This window comes from Procambarus clarkii, chromosome 22, assembly GCF_040958095.1.
Source record: "Procambarus clarkii isolate CNS0578487 chromosome 22, FALCON_Pclarkii_2.0, whole genome shotgun sequence".
NCBI lineage: Eukaryota > Metazoa > Arthropoda > Malacostraca > Decapoda > Cambaridae > Procambarus > Procambarus clarkii.
The window spans coordinates 43,574,853-43,590,266 of record NC_091171.1 but is presented as its reverse complement, the minus strand read 5'-3'; the positions used below and the strand labels follow the sequence as shown (position 1 = coordinate 43,590,266).

Below are 15,414 nucleotides of genomic sequence, written 5' to 3'. Positions count from 1 at the left end.
ACGATCTACTATTGTTTATGGCTAGATTACACATATTCATTATCACTCACATGCTCCTTGAAACAATCCTGTTCCTGGTGGTGCCATAGACTCTCTCAGGTACATTGGTCTCATGTTCGAAGGTGACAAATCCTCCAGTGCTGTTAATGGCACCAATGTGAAGTGCTGCCAGGCATATGTCAGAACTCTAAAGGAAGAATGACAACAATTGTAAATGGTGATGTTACTATACTATGTGCTGAGGCTGTCAGCCAGTGTTCATAACACAACCTTTACAAGACAACATATTTGCAGTCTAGCATAAAATCCACATACAAGGTCCTGGACCTTCATTATGTTCAATGTGATTTATGCCATTATATAATACATGATTACTTTGAGAACCATTAAATTTTTATATGATTTGTGTTAGAAAACAGTTTTAGAATGTTCGTAAACATAATTTTAAGAAAATGTTCTCTGAACAATGACCACTGTATTTTGACCTCATTCTCAGTAAATAAATTATATATATCAGCAAATGTTATAATGTATTTGAAATGGATTAATAATTAATTTCATAATACAAAAAAATGGGTTGAAAACTGAAAACACTTTAAATTTTCTCTCAACTTACGAAAACAACACAAACTATGAAACTCAAATATTAGTCAGTAATCAGAGACCAGTATAATTAAAAAAGACATATTTGGGATTCTGTCACACACACACACACACACACACACACACACACACACACACACACACACACACACACACACACACACATATATATATATATATATATATATATATATATATATATATATATATATATATATATATATATATATATGTCGTACCTAGTAGCCAGAACGCACTTCTCATCCTACTATGCAAGGCCCGATTTGCCTAATAAGGCAAGTTTTCCTGAATTATTATATTTTCTCTAATATTTTTCTTATGAAATGATAAAGCTGCCCATTTCATTATGTATGAGGTCAATTTTTTTTATTGGAGTTAAAATTAACGTAGAAATATGACCGAACCTAACCAACCCTACCTAACCTAACCTAACCTATCTTTATAGGTTAGGTTAGGTTAGGTAGCCGAAAAAGTTAGGTTAGGTTAGGTTTGGTAGGTTAGGTAGTCGAAAACTATTAATTCATGAAAACTTGGCTTATTAGGCAAATCGGGCCTTGCATAGTAGGCTGAGAAGTGGGTTCTTATATATATATATATATATATATATATATATATATATATATATATATATATATATATATATATATATATATATATATATATATATATGTCGTACCTAGTAGCCAGAATGCACTTCTCAGCCTACTATGCAAGGCCCGATTTGCCTAATAAGCCAAGTTTTCATGAATTAATATATTTTCTCTATTTTTTTCTTATGAAATGATAAAGCTACCCATTCCATTATGTATGAGGTCAATTTTTTTTAATTGGAGTTAAAATTAACGTAGATATATGACCGAACCTAACCAACCCTACCTAACCTAACCTAACCTATCTTTATAGGTTAGGTTAGGTTATGTAGCCGAAAAAGTTAGGTTAGGTTAGGTTAGGTAGGTTAGGTAGTCGAAAAACAATTAATTCATGAAAACTTGGCTTATTAGGCAAATTGGGCCTTGCATAGTAGGCTGAGAAGTGCGTTCTGGCTACTAGGTACGACATATATATATATATATATATATATGTCGTATATATATATATATATATATATATATATATATATATATATATATATATATATATATATATATATATATATATATATATATATATATATATATATATATATATATATAAATATATGTTGTACCAAGTAGCCAGAACCAGTACTTGGCCTACTATGTAATGTCCGATTTGCCTAATAGGCCAAGTTTTCCTGAATTTATATATTTTTTCTTATGAAATTATAAAGATGTCTGTTTAATTATGTATGAGTTAATTTTCTTAAATTTGAGTTAGAACTAACGTAGATATTTGACCAAACCTAACCAACCCAACTTAACCTAACCTATCTTAACCTAACCTAAACTAACACAACTGAGTCAATAATGCATGTTCTTAACATAATATATTAATAATAATTCAAATAAACTAATTGGAAGCAAATTATTGAGAATAAAGAAAATTACTCGGCCTATAAGGCAAACTCGGCATATTAGGCAAACCGACAGAAAGTCTTAGAATTATGATTCTGGTATGAATCTTCTTGATATTCCTTAGGTTTTTCTTCACTGTAGCAGGAAGATTAAAAATTAACTCTCCAAAGTTCATTTCTACTTATTATTTGGGTCTTACGCCTATTGATGCGTTTTGTAAGGTCTCACCTCACTTTCTCAAAGACAAATTCTTCTGTGTTAGGAGGGGAAAGAGTGGGAGAAAGGGGGAAAGATTGGGAGGGAGTGGGGATAGATTGGGAGAGGGAATGGAGTGGGAGAGAGAGGGCATTGAGGGAGACTGGGAGAGAGGGCATAGGGGTTTGGTTTATAATAAAGAGCAGAGGAGGTAGATTGAGAGAGAGGGAAGAGGGGGAGTGGGTAGATTGGGAGAGGGTAGAGGATACTAGATAGCGTCAGACCAAGATGCTATGCAAAGTTTGGTTGAATGCAGATCATTAGTGTCCAAATGCAAAGAAGGCAAACTTTCAAATTTATTTGTTAGATAAATAATAAATAAACTGTTTACAGTATTTGGTTTTATGTGGACGTCATCCAGTCTGTTATTCCCAGAGATCTGGATAATTGGAGAGTTATGTATTATTTAATAGTATACTGTAATATTATACAATGTATTTTAGCCATCAATTACAATAAGGCGTAATAATAATTTCCCTCAGCCCACTATGCAAAAATAAATACCTTAGCATTTATTATAATGCAAGTCAACATCAATCTGTATGATAAAACTAAATTGTATTAGCTCAACTATACCAGAAATTACAACTTGTTCCATTTGTGGCACAAGAAGCACTCAAATGTCTTATGTATTCAATGATTCATACATTACCAAGCTGGCCCCAAGAAGTGTGTTGGCTGGTCCTGGAGTAATATAATACCAGGCTGGTCCCAGGAATGACTTGCCTGATTCTGGTTTATGTATGTTAAATTTGGCCCCCAGGACATCACTTAATAGAGATGTTACGGCCCTGGGTTCTTCAGTGGAAACCAGAGGTCAAAATTTAACTAATTAAGCTACGTTAGAGTAGGAAATCGCAACACGATGTGTCTTTGTTTGTATCTTCCCTGCCAGACGTAAGACTATTCTTGTTTCTCAAAGAGCATTTAAAGACTGAGCTGGGGGTTGATTATTAAATAATAACATAGGCACCAACTATGCTTACTAATACTTTCTAATCATTTGTAAAGTAAACCTGAGTAAACTTGGTATAGGGCTGCGGTACAATTAGTTGAGCAGTATGCCGGCAGCAGCCAGCTGGGGGGATGGAGAGAGAGAATCCATATTTTTCTGAGCTGGCGTGGTGTGGACAGGCACCTCCTACCCTTCCTCTTCGTTTCCTTATTTCTGTGTCTTGTTCAAGATAAGTATATTGAGCACATTATTATGCATGTCTGGCATACTCATGTTCTATGTGTAGAGTAGCTTATTTTGTGTGTAGTAGGTGCGTTTAGAGTTTATATTACTAGTTATTCTAAAGGGGGTCCCATTGGAACCACGTGGTCCCCTACCCTAAGCTGACTCTAACTTCAAGTTATTCAGTAGTAGAGCTTTACCCTAGCTTGTGTTCAGTGTAAAACCTTGTATCCTGCTTATGTGGACCAAGGCTTTTAACGTAAGGTAGTGTGGTAAAGTAATTATTATTATTGTTACTGGTGTGAGTGTGTATGGGGGGTTGTTAAGGGGTTAATAAATAAGTACCTTAGAACAGAGTATCTCTTCTTCCTGTGTGGGAGTGTATTGATCAACCCTTAGACTGACATATGTGGTCTAGTAGCAAGTTATTATTACTGTGGATAGTTTATTTTGGGGGCCGGGCCTTTTAGCTCTCCCATATTTGATAACTCTGTCTTCTAACTACCCTTACCCCTTAATAGTACCCATTCCCCATAGCAAGCCCACCACAATATTATTTTATAACATTATATTTTATTAATTATATTTTATTAATAAATCTCTTTGATGTCCAACTTGGAAGCCAATTTGTCTTAGGTACGTTTTTTTTCAGGGATATTCCTGCGCGGGCCCTAAGCCTCTGGCTGGCCCACTAAATGTTACTTGTTTCTGTTTTACTTGGGCGAAGTATGAGTATTTATGACTCGTATGGTCGTTTCAGGAAGATTTTGCGTTTAACAACTTCTTCTGCTCTGGTGAATCTAAGTTGAAGTCTTAGATGGGTTTGTAACTGTGCACTGTGTTAGATAATGTTCCAGTGGTCTGTCGGGCAGTTCTCCACAGTGCTGACATTTCCTCTCATCTTCCGGAACCTGTAAGCCTATTTTCCATGTACATGGGTATCTAAGCCTGATGCGATGTTAGAGTACTAGGTACGTGCTGACCATGCCATGAGCTAACTACCTGTTACTTTAAGGTACACAATTGCTGGGGTCCTCTCTGTGCCAGGTACATGCTTGACACTCGATAAACTATCACGTTGCATAAAAGTACTGTACTACCGGTGCCACTCACCTCATGGTAGACCCCCGTACCGAACACTTTGCGGTCTTCCCCCGCTCCAGTCACACAGTCTGAATAACACCTGAAATATTAAATAGGTGAGAATGAGGCTGTGCATATGGTCATGTGTGAAGGATATTTTAAGTACATATATATGAGCTCATTAATTGTTATTGGCAGATCAAATAATGTACAGTACAATATTTAAAAAAAAGTTATACTCTGAAGTTACATTGATATAGTTATTATAACACATTTTTCAAGCAATACGTTTTGTTTATACAAAAATCTTTTAATTTTTTTTTACAAATAGCAATGTATTCAGATTCACCTTCATAAAATTACATTCAGTAATTAAATAAAATAGCTGTATTCCAGTTGATGCAATGACCAGTTTTGCATTTGCATTTGAAAAATGCATTGTTAAGAATATTGATCAAAATTATATATTCAGTATCTTTATAAATACTAACTTCTAAAGAAACTACAACAGTTTAATACTGAATAAATTATAAATCCCTGTTCTCCATTTCACGCTTCCTTCACAAGGACTACATAACAACAGGATATTTCTTAGTTTAGCCACCAGCAAGTTAATCTTATATACTCTAGCTGGTATATCTAAGAACAGCTTACACAAACTCCAGATCTTAATGAAGATTTTTTTACATTAAACAATACAATAATTTTGTATAGTTTGTATTATTCTAATGCTACACGTACTAGTGGTTGTACAAGAATGTAACAACTCTTGCATATATAAATACCAAAAAAATACAACAAAAATTGTACAAGATATACTTTTTATTATTGTACAAGAGTACATTTGTCAATAATATTTTATTTATAATTGTTATCATAACTTTATTATTATTATTATTATTATTATTATTATTATTATTATTATTTATCAAACAAGTGATGGCAGTTATCAATTGTGAAGGAACAATCACCAGAGAGGAAGCACCTGTATAATCCAGTATAAAGATAACAAAAATAATTCATTTGTTCATGTTACCGGTATGGAGCACTATTCCTGTGTTTATGGAAGGTCTTGCACCTTTCTGAGGCCCTGCTGTACCGTGCTGTGACCACACCCACCACCACTGCTGGAAGGCAAGGTAGTTAGGAATTTAAGATACTTATTTAAAACCAATAGTTAACACATGGGCCTCATACTTTATAAGCTCTGCCCTTTTCATCGTAATTTGTATTATTCTCAATCATTTATTAAAAATACAAATCAGAAATATTTTCATAGCTATTCCAAATATTTTCAAGATACATGCAGGTGCCACAATGTTTTGTAATATATATTAAACAGCCTTTGAAATGCATTTCATATAGTTAATAGAGAATGATTTTGGACAGTGATGAGCATGTTTGGAGAACCTATCCTTCAAAGTGCCCATGTTACTCCTAGATAATCATCATTTGTATTATTGCACAACTTTCCTGTGTATCACTTTCCCATTACACTTTCTCAGTATTGCTGTTTCATTAATTCCATGCAGGCCACTGTGTTTTTAACATATACAGCACAATACCTCATTGAGTTAGCTTCATTTAGCATTCATTGTCATTTCACTTTTGCAAACTCATTTTATGTATAATTTTGAACCAACCCAATTTATCTCATTTTGTACCAATCCAATTAATCTACTACAGTATTTTGTATCAATCCAAATTCTCATTTTGTACTAACCCAATTTATAATTTTGTACCAGCTCAATTTATCTATCATTCTGTACAAACCCACTATAATTTTAAATCTCATTTTATCTATAATTTTGTACCAATCCAATTTATGTCATTTTGTACAACACAAATATATTATAATTTTGGGCATCACTATATTGTATATATATATCATGTTTAAAGTATATATTTGAATCTTCTCACTTCTGTATTTCCACACAGACCCTATAAAACTATTGTGTGTTGGACACGTACAAGAATGAATTATACAGCAAGTGACAAGGTGGATATTAATGTAGGTAAATGCCAGGGTTGTGTGATAAACTTCCTCATTAATCAAAATATAAACAGAAGGATCATGAGGGAGGTCGATCGATGTAAGAATGGTATGTAAGAATTAAATGTACACACAATACAGTTCTTTTCAGAAGGGTCTCGGTAGTACAGTCGGGTTCCTTCTCGAATCACAATCTAGAATTCTAGGTTCAAATCCCGGGCGGGACAGAAATGGGTGGCTGCATTTCCTATCACCTAATACATCTGTGTACCTACCCGTATGTAGGTACTCAGGAGTTAGTCAGCTTGTTTTCAATATATATACATACAAGTGCCATCATTTATTGCATCCTGGCCCGGGTCAGTAATTTGATCTTGGGGAGAGAGGGGGGGGGGGCCTCAATGAAAGCGTAACGTGTATGAATACACTCTGGCTGCCTGTCCCCCGAGAGTGAATTATTTAAGCAGTGCAATATAGTAATGGAGAGAGGTTGAAATATTTTTTAAAGTGGGAGTGATTTAAGATTAACTTAAAAGTTAATATGGAGCTAAGTAAAGTTATAGTGGTGCAGAGAGAAATTCTATGTGATCAAAAGCAAAGGTATACTTGTTTATTCCAAGGATTTGGTTATTTTTTTAACTGATGCTCCTACCTGCTGTTCAGCTTTCAATGACTAATATAATAATACTGTAATAATGTTTACTCGGGTAAAAGTACATACATACAAAATGAGTTATAAACAGAATGTTGGATTTCTAAATAGAGCTACTTAATTTACCTGGCTAGTATATATACTATGCCCTAGAGCAACTAATATGCACAGTGTATCGGGCAAGATGTGGGGAAAACACTTAAAAATTAAGACTTCAAACTAATTGAGATCAAAAGCATGAATTGAACTAGAAAAGGAAAAAATGACAATTACATATTGGATGGAACAGCAGAACCGCAGAAGTAATTTTAAATAAACAGACTTCAATTTTCTTTAAGTTTATACATGGCAGATATCAGCAGGTTATACAAGTTGGTGGAATTTGACCCCATGGTCATTTTCTTCATCATCCTGCTGAAATGAAATGTCGTTAATTTGGTAGTTGTGGTGTGGGATGCTGTTCCCCACATGCAAGGTCTTGCATTTGTCGATATTAAAAAGCCTTTGCGAGTCCAATCATTTGTGGAGTTCATGTAGATCTCTTTGTAAGGCTTCAATATCATCATTCTTTCCCTCTTTACCATAAATCTTTGTGTCATCTGCAAATTTGATGATGTGGTTTGTAATAACGTATTCTCATCTATGTCAGTGATGACATAGAATATATGACAAAATGGGTGGGCCCTAAAATGAACCCCTGTGGTATCCCAATTACCACATTTCTCCAGTCAGATTCATTTGTGTTAGTGGCTTTACAATAATGTAAGAACTCTTGTATATGTAAATAAAATAAAATAAAAATATAATAAAAATATAATAAATTAATAAATTCTTTACTTGCTATCAATTGATTCTCTCTTCTTGATCAATTTGCGAGACACGACCTTCAGACAACCAAACAATGTTTATCATTGTGTTTAGTGTAAGTCGCCATCCTTGGGTCGAGTCCAATATAAATGAAGCCAATTGAGATTTCTTATGGCTGGCATGTGTTCACCCATTATCAAAATTGGTAGTGCTAGCAGAAGTGGTCTGACTAGTAATTTTCATGCTGAGGTGGTGATAATATCTAGCAGTGTAATGACAAATAATGTTGTTAAAATTAACAGGTTCTACACAAGTAATGTATTAGACATGTCAAAACCTTAAATTATGTGGGTGATAAAATATATACACACTTAATCTGCACCCACCTAGTTATATAATGGTTCTCAGCTTGACTATGAAACCATAAGTAACTACACTAAATTACCTTGGCCTAGAGGTCCCACCACAGTGTCATGGTACTCACCCATGATAATGAGGAACCTCGACGGGAGTGTCATGATGGTGACACACGATGGTCTTCACTCTCACCTTTGAAGTAAAGATGTCAACAATTACTCATCTCACTTGTGTCTCCACTCTTCCCTCACTGATCAACTCAAATCACATTTGTCACTACAAATTGCTAAATTAATTAGAAGAAAACATGTCCCCCATCACATAACACAATTCCTAATGCACCAGAAGCCCACATGTAAAGGGTATCAGCGGCATATGCTAGATTGGCTAACATAAGAACCGCCTTTAGAAACTTGTGTAAGGAATTATTCAGGACCTTGTATATCATACAAGTCTGACCAATCTTGAAGTATGCAGTTCAGCCTGGAGTCCATACCTAGTTAAACACAAGATAGTTAGAGAAGATTCAGAGGTATGCCACCAAACTAGTCCCAGAACTGAGAGGAATGAGTTATAAGGAAAGGCTACTGGAATTCAGCCTTACCTTCCTGGAAAACAGAAGAGTTAGGGGAAAAATGATCACCACCAACAAAATTCTCACAGGAATTGACAGGGTGGACAAATAAACCATTTAGCACGGGTAGAACATGAACAAAGGGAACACAGGTGGAAACCGAGTACCCAAAAAAACATAAACATTAATAAAAAAAATTCAGTGTCAGGGTAGTAAACAAATAGAATGCATTAAGCAGTGATGTAGTGGAGGCAGACTCCATACACAGTTTCATATGTACGGAAGATATGACAGAGCCCATGCAATAGGCTCAGGAACCTATACACCAGTTGATTGACAGTTGAGAGGGGGGGGGGGGTGATAAGAGCCGAAGCTCAACCCCCGCAAGCACAGCTAGGAGAGTATAACTAGGCATATGTTTAATGCTATGTTATAACATAGCATTAAAGTTGGAATATGCAGCGGTTGTATGTTGCTCACATGTTAAGAAGCACATCAACAAACTAGAAAAAGTGCAAACACATGCAACAAAATGACTTCCGGAACTGAAAGACAAGAGCTGCGAGGAAAGGTTAGAGTCATTAAATATGCTAGAGCTAGAAGAATAAAAGCAAGGAGATATGATCACAACATTCAAAGCAGTGACGGGAATCCGCAATTTTTTTTTATTTTTTATTTTTGTTTTTACATGCAAAGCATGCAACTTAAATACAATAAAAACAACACAGAATACAGAACAGAACAAAAGAAAACAATAGACCACCGGCCAGAAGGGCCGACAGCATGCCACAATAAACCACAAACACGATAAAGACACAGAAAAATACAGCATACAACAAGGTATAATACAATGGCATACAAGGTATAATACAACAAGATATAATACAATGGCAAAGTATAATACAAAGGCAAACTAGCAAGCACAATAACATCACAAAACAAAAGCGTCATAAAACAAAGCATACATCAAAGGCACAACAGGGAACATAACAGTACAAACACAATACATCCCAAACAAAACAGAAAGAACAAACACGTACAACAGGTAAAGCACGCCATAACAAACGGAAGGCAAAACAAAATGGCACAACCAAACAAAGAGCACTCGCCAACAGCCTGAAGGGCACACAATATGACATACACAAGCGCATACGACATCCACAACCGAACACAAATACATAGGAACCGCACACCCACCCACCAGCCATACAAAGAAAACCTACAACATACACCGGAAGCACGCAGGAACCGGGAAACAAAACCTACCCCACCCACTCACACACACACCCCCATCCGCACCGTACACAACAGGAAACACAGAACACACAGAAATCATTTTCGAGGAACAGCGTGAGAAATGGACTTCTCCGGGAAAACATCGGAAGGATACTTCTTCTTGTAAGCTTCCCAGACCAAATCTTCAAGGTCTGTAGGGTTTTTGATCCCCCTCGCCCGAGGGGGTATCATAAACTCAGGAACATCTATATCGGGCGGCATCGGCCAACGCCCGAGGTCACTGACGCAAGTCGCATAACGAGGCCGGGGAGCGCCACCTACGCCCATCGAGGAAGCAGACGACACTGGAGAAGCGGACGAGGGCCGCCGAGACTGCTACGAAGTCGCACACATAGGAGCAGGGGCCGGACGACGAGACTGTAGCACCTCCATGGATACCGCAGGAGACACAGAAGAGACTGCTGGAGACGGAAGAGGCGGCAAGACCGCTGCCGAGGAAACGGGGAACGAGGAAGGGGCCACAGAACTCTCAGAGCGAGCATCCTTTCTCAACACCATCACCAGGCCACCCCGCTCACCACCAACCACAGCAGGGGGAACCACTCCCCACGAAGAACCGGAGCCACCCCACGCAGGCGACGCACCTGAAGCAGGACCCACGGACACCAGACCAGGAGGGGAGGCCGAAACGCCGGCACCGGCATCCTCAGGCAAGTGTACCTCCGCCACCACCGTAGTGTGCACCACATCCGGAGCCACTCCACCGTCAACGGAAGGACCACACTCGTCGAAGTCGCCACCTTCAGCCCACACAGAAGAACGCCGGGAACGCTTAGGCTCGGGCCGCACATCATCAGACCCGGAGGCAGACTCAGCGACCCGCGCAGCACCAGCCGAGCGAACCGACGCACGCCGCAGCACGGCAGCCTCCTCAACCACACGGGGCACCAGGCCAGGCACAGGAGGGAATGCCGGAACCACCTCAGCTCCCAGCACAGCCGGAACAGACGGCGAGGGCGCAGGGACCGGGACAGACACAGCAGAGGAAGAACTGGAAGACGAGGGGTCCGAGCAAACGGCAGTTGGAAGAGGCTCAGGGACACCAGCCGGAGCAGGCGGAGCACTAGGCGAGGACACAACCTCCGGAGGAGATGCGGCAACAACAGGGGGCGCAACAGGCGGAGCAACAGCTGCTACAGAGGGCACCTCCTCAGCCGAAGAGACGTCCACACCCACCGAATCATCCCCCACAGGAAGGGGCGGAAAATCCTCCTCACTGAAGAGATTCACTGGTGCAACAGGAGGCGCAGAACAGTCAGCAGCCTGATGGCCGAAAAGACCACAACGATAACACGTCCGAGGCTGACGGGCGTAAAACACCCGAACGTTGTACCCCATAAGGCGCACAGAGGACGGAATATCCGCCTGGAGTCTCATGCCCAGGGTGCGAATATTAGACCTCACACCCTTAAGAGGACTAGAAGACACCACGTTCACCCTCACACTAACCACTGCGCCATACCGGCCGAAATACCGCCGTAGCAGAGCCTCTGGAAACTCCAAGGGAGCCCCATGCACACTGATGTAAGTAAGTGCACCACTTCTATCCGAGAGGGTTACAGTGCCCGCACCATCCGGCAGGGGTAGTGTCCGCCCCTCGTATCGCCGGAGAAAATCGCGATATGCCACCTCCTCTGCGAACTTCACAATTGCCCTACGGGCCGTTACCAACTCGACCCCATAAATCGCAAACACAGGGACAGAGAGCATTTCACAAGCCCCTTAATCTTCATCAATCAATCAATCAATAATCATGAAGTTACAGCCCCGCTCCTGTGCCAGGTAAGTTCAATCTCCGGGTAACCAGCCCGCACAGAGAACTCTAGTCCCACAGACTGAGCCCGGACGACAGGGGGTAGAGGGACCCCCATCGTAACACCACGTCAGCACAGGCAAGCAGAGACACACCCGCCCCTAACCGGCCGAAACTGGCAAACAACACCAACTGCTGGAGCGCCGATGCAACACGTCTGTCGCGTACCGAAGCTAGGGCCAGAGCAGGAATCCTTTTTTTTTTTTTTTTTTTTTTATTAAGTTATGAGGTACATCTGCATTAGTGCAGCTACCCTAGACTATATGAAGTGGAGTACAGTGTGTCAAAAAAGCTAACTAGGTGATGCTATAAAATCCCCATCACACAGGATGGTTAGTCATACAGAGGCATGTGATAAGCGGTCTGCACTGGCAGACTCCGGATGCATTTTGAGGATATCAACAACACAAGATTGAATAAGGTAGCAGTGGTAATACAAGTCCCCATCTCGCAGGATGGTTAGTCATACAGAGCCATGTGTTTAATAGCCTGCACATCCGCAAAATTGATACAGAAGAAGTCTTGGGACCTGAAGTTTCAAGAATAAGAGGTCATAGATTTAAGCTAACTAAACAAAGCTGCCGAAAATACATTAGAAAATTTATTTTCACGAACAGATGGTAGACAGTCTGAACAAGAAAGATGGTAGAGGCCAAAACCGTTAGTAGTTTCAAAGCATTATATGACTGCTGGGAAGATGGGACACCACGAGCATAGCTCTCGTCCTTTAAATACACTTAAGTACAGTATTAGGTAATAACCCAGCACTTGGGTTATTACCTAATGCACTTAGCAATCTGCAGCACAAGCAGTCTCCAATATTAAAACTTCAATGCATAGATTATTTTGGCATTCAAGATCTCTGAGCTGCTGATTCGTTTTTTTAATAATGAGAGCTGTATGGAAATTGCTATTATTGATAACGGGCAGCCTTTCGTATAACTGTAGTAGTGACTTTGTGAAACCGTAAATAAATATGAAAATTGTTATGACTCGTTTATCTTTCTTGTAAGTTTTAAATAATTAAAAATCTATTGTATCATCTATTGATACTGGTGATGGCTCAAAAGGGCCACCACTTACGAGCTATTCATGCCTGTGCCACCTTTTGGGTTGCTTCATCTTCATCTTAACACATTCACAAGGGAGACATCTCCCGTCATGCAGGGTGCATTCGCACCTCCACAGATCTCCAGTATCAGCTCTTGATACTGGTAATGGCTTAAAATGGCCACCACTTACGGGCTATTTATGCCCGTGCCACCTTTTGGGTTGCTTCATCTTCATCTTAACACATTCACAAGGGAGACATCTCCCGTCATGCAGGGTGCATTCGCACCTCCACAGATCTCCAGTATCAGCTCTTGATACTGGTAATGGCTTAAAAGGGCCACCACTTACGGGCTATTCATGCCCGTGCCACCTTTTGGGTGGCTTAATCTTCATCAATCAATCAATCAATAATCATGAAGTTACAGCCCCGCTCCTGTGCCAGGTAAGTCCAATACGGGCTCACCATAGCCCGTGCTACTTGAAACGTTCTGTTCCGAGTAGCTGAATCTTAAACAACAACAAACAAATAATCATCTTACGGGCTATTCATGCCCGTGCCCCCTTTTGGATGGCTTAATCTTCATCAATCAATCATTATCATTAGTACAGACGCTTGTGAGTTACCGCACATCTTCATCCTCAAGAATGTAGCGCTCGGCGTGTCCAGTTCCTACTAACTCCAAGAGACTTCAGCTTCGACACAGCAGACAGCCAGACTCCGGCCGCATCGAGCGTCAACGCTCTCGTCCCGCATGGAGCTCCTCGATTCCGCCCACATTCAGAGCGCCGTGCTCTACGACTCTCACCCCGCATGCGAGCTCTCTACCCCCGGCCTCACTCAGCTCTCTGCTCTACTCCAAACTTCGTCTTAACCTCTACGACACAGCCAACAACCGACTGCTGTAACCAAGACTACTAAATAAATATCAAAACCACTAAACTCTGCGTATCTAATCTACAAAACAACGTAACATAATCGTACGTTACAGTTCCCGTACAATACTACCCACCGTACTGAGTCACCTTGCGTCCCATACAACAACACTACCCACCGTCTGAAGTACCACGGTGGGTCACATACAACACTACCCACCGTACTGAGTCACCTTGCGTCCCATACAACAACACTACCCACCGTCTGAAGTACCACGGTGGGTCCCATACAACACTACCCACCGTCTGAAGTACCACGGTGGGTCCCATACAACACTACCCACCGTCTGAAGTACCACGGTGGGTCCCATACAACACTACCCACCGTCTGAAGTACCACGGTGGGTCCCATACAACACTACCCACCGTACTGAGAGTCACCTTGGGTCCCATACAACAACACTACCCACCGTGCAGGGAGCCACCGAGTCACTAATCACCATATGGAGTGCCACTTCGAGAGTCTCTGCGGAGGCAACACTCTCCAGAGCCTTTGGTTTCCTATCGAGGCGCTTCATAATCTCGTTTCCTGTGTGACGTAAATCACTTAAATGTCACCCGCAAAAAAAAAAAGCAGGGTAGGGAGCAGGAGAGGGTGGGGGGGGGGTAGAGTTTGGAAGGGGGATGGGCAAGGTTGGGGGGATAGGGTAGGATGAGGGAGGGGGGGCCGAGGGATAGTAGGGAGAGGGAGGGAGAGGATAGTGCAGGATAAAACAGCAAGATGAAAAAGGGAAAGGGAAGACATTAAAGAAATAAAGCGAAGAGTGAGAGCAGGGGAGGTATGATAAAGGTGGGGAAGAAGACGGGAGTAGATGCAAACAGCGTTGAGGGGAATATGCCACATGACTGAGAAAATGAGGGCAGCCGATCAGTGTCTTAGGAGAGATCTAAGCCCATTCTCCTGAAATGATAGTATTCTCAGCAACTATTGGGTCGATCGTACTAAATGGACTGTTGCAACCAACAAAGTTCACGTTAAGCGCTATTAATTGTGTACAGGACACGAAAACTCTAGTGCGCCCCCATTTGGATTACTGTATCAGAGCCTGGAGTCCTCATTTTCAGAAGGACATCGTTGCTCTGGAGAAGATGCAACACCGGGCAACAAAAGTCATTCTAGAGCTAAGTCATCTCTCGTATCAGGAGCAGTTGAAGGCCACATTGCTAACAACACTGCCAACCAAGCATGACAGGACGGAACTCATTGAAACTTTTAAAATACTGAACAAGTTAGAAGATGTTAATGCAATGTTCTTCAGGGAGGAAATGTATATGTTTATCTCTCAGAATGTTTGGTAATATGT

General features: G+C 40.4%; 1 protein-coding gene across 8 annotated transcripts in view; it reads right to left on the bottom strand.

Annotated features, from left to right (window-relative positions):
* LOC123761307 (uncharacterized) overlaps positions 1-14,612 on the bottom strand; it is a 183,572-nt gene extending 168,960 nt beyond the window's left edge. For 3 of the 8 annotated variants that reach the window (XM_069328914.1, XM_069328913.1, XM_069328909.1), the window contains exons 1-5: positions 14,521-14,612; positions 8,569-8,633; positions 5,669-5,756; positions 4,663-4,732; positions 51-187 (exon numbers count right to left, since the gene is read on the bottom strand). In XM_069328914.1, the coding sequence (XP_069185015.1) occupies positions 51-187; positions 4,663-4,732; positions 5,669-5,756; positions 8,569-8,602 (329 nt within the window). In that variant the 5' untranslated portion in view covers positions 8,603-8,633; positions 14,521-14,612. Of the gene's footprint in view, positions 1-50; positions 188-4,662; positions 4,733-5,668; positions 5,760-8,568; positions 8,634-14,520 lie in introns of all 8 variants that reach the window. The other 5 variants (XM_069328911.1, XM_069328910.1, XM_069328912.1 and 2 more) reach the window with 2 other exon arrangements.
* Between the last annotated feature and the right edge of the window lie 802 nt (positions 14,613-15,414).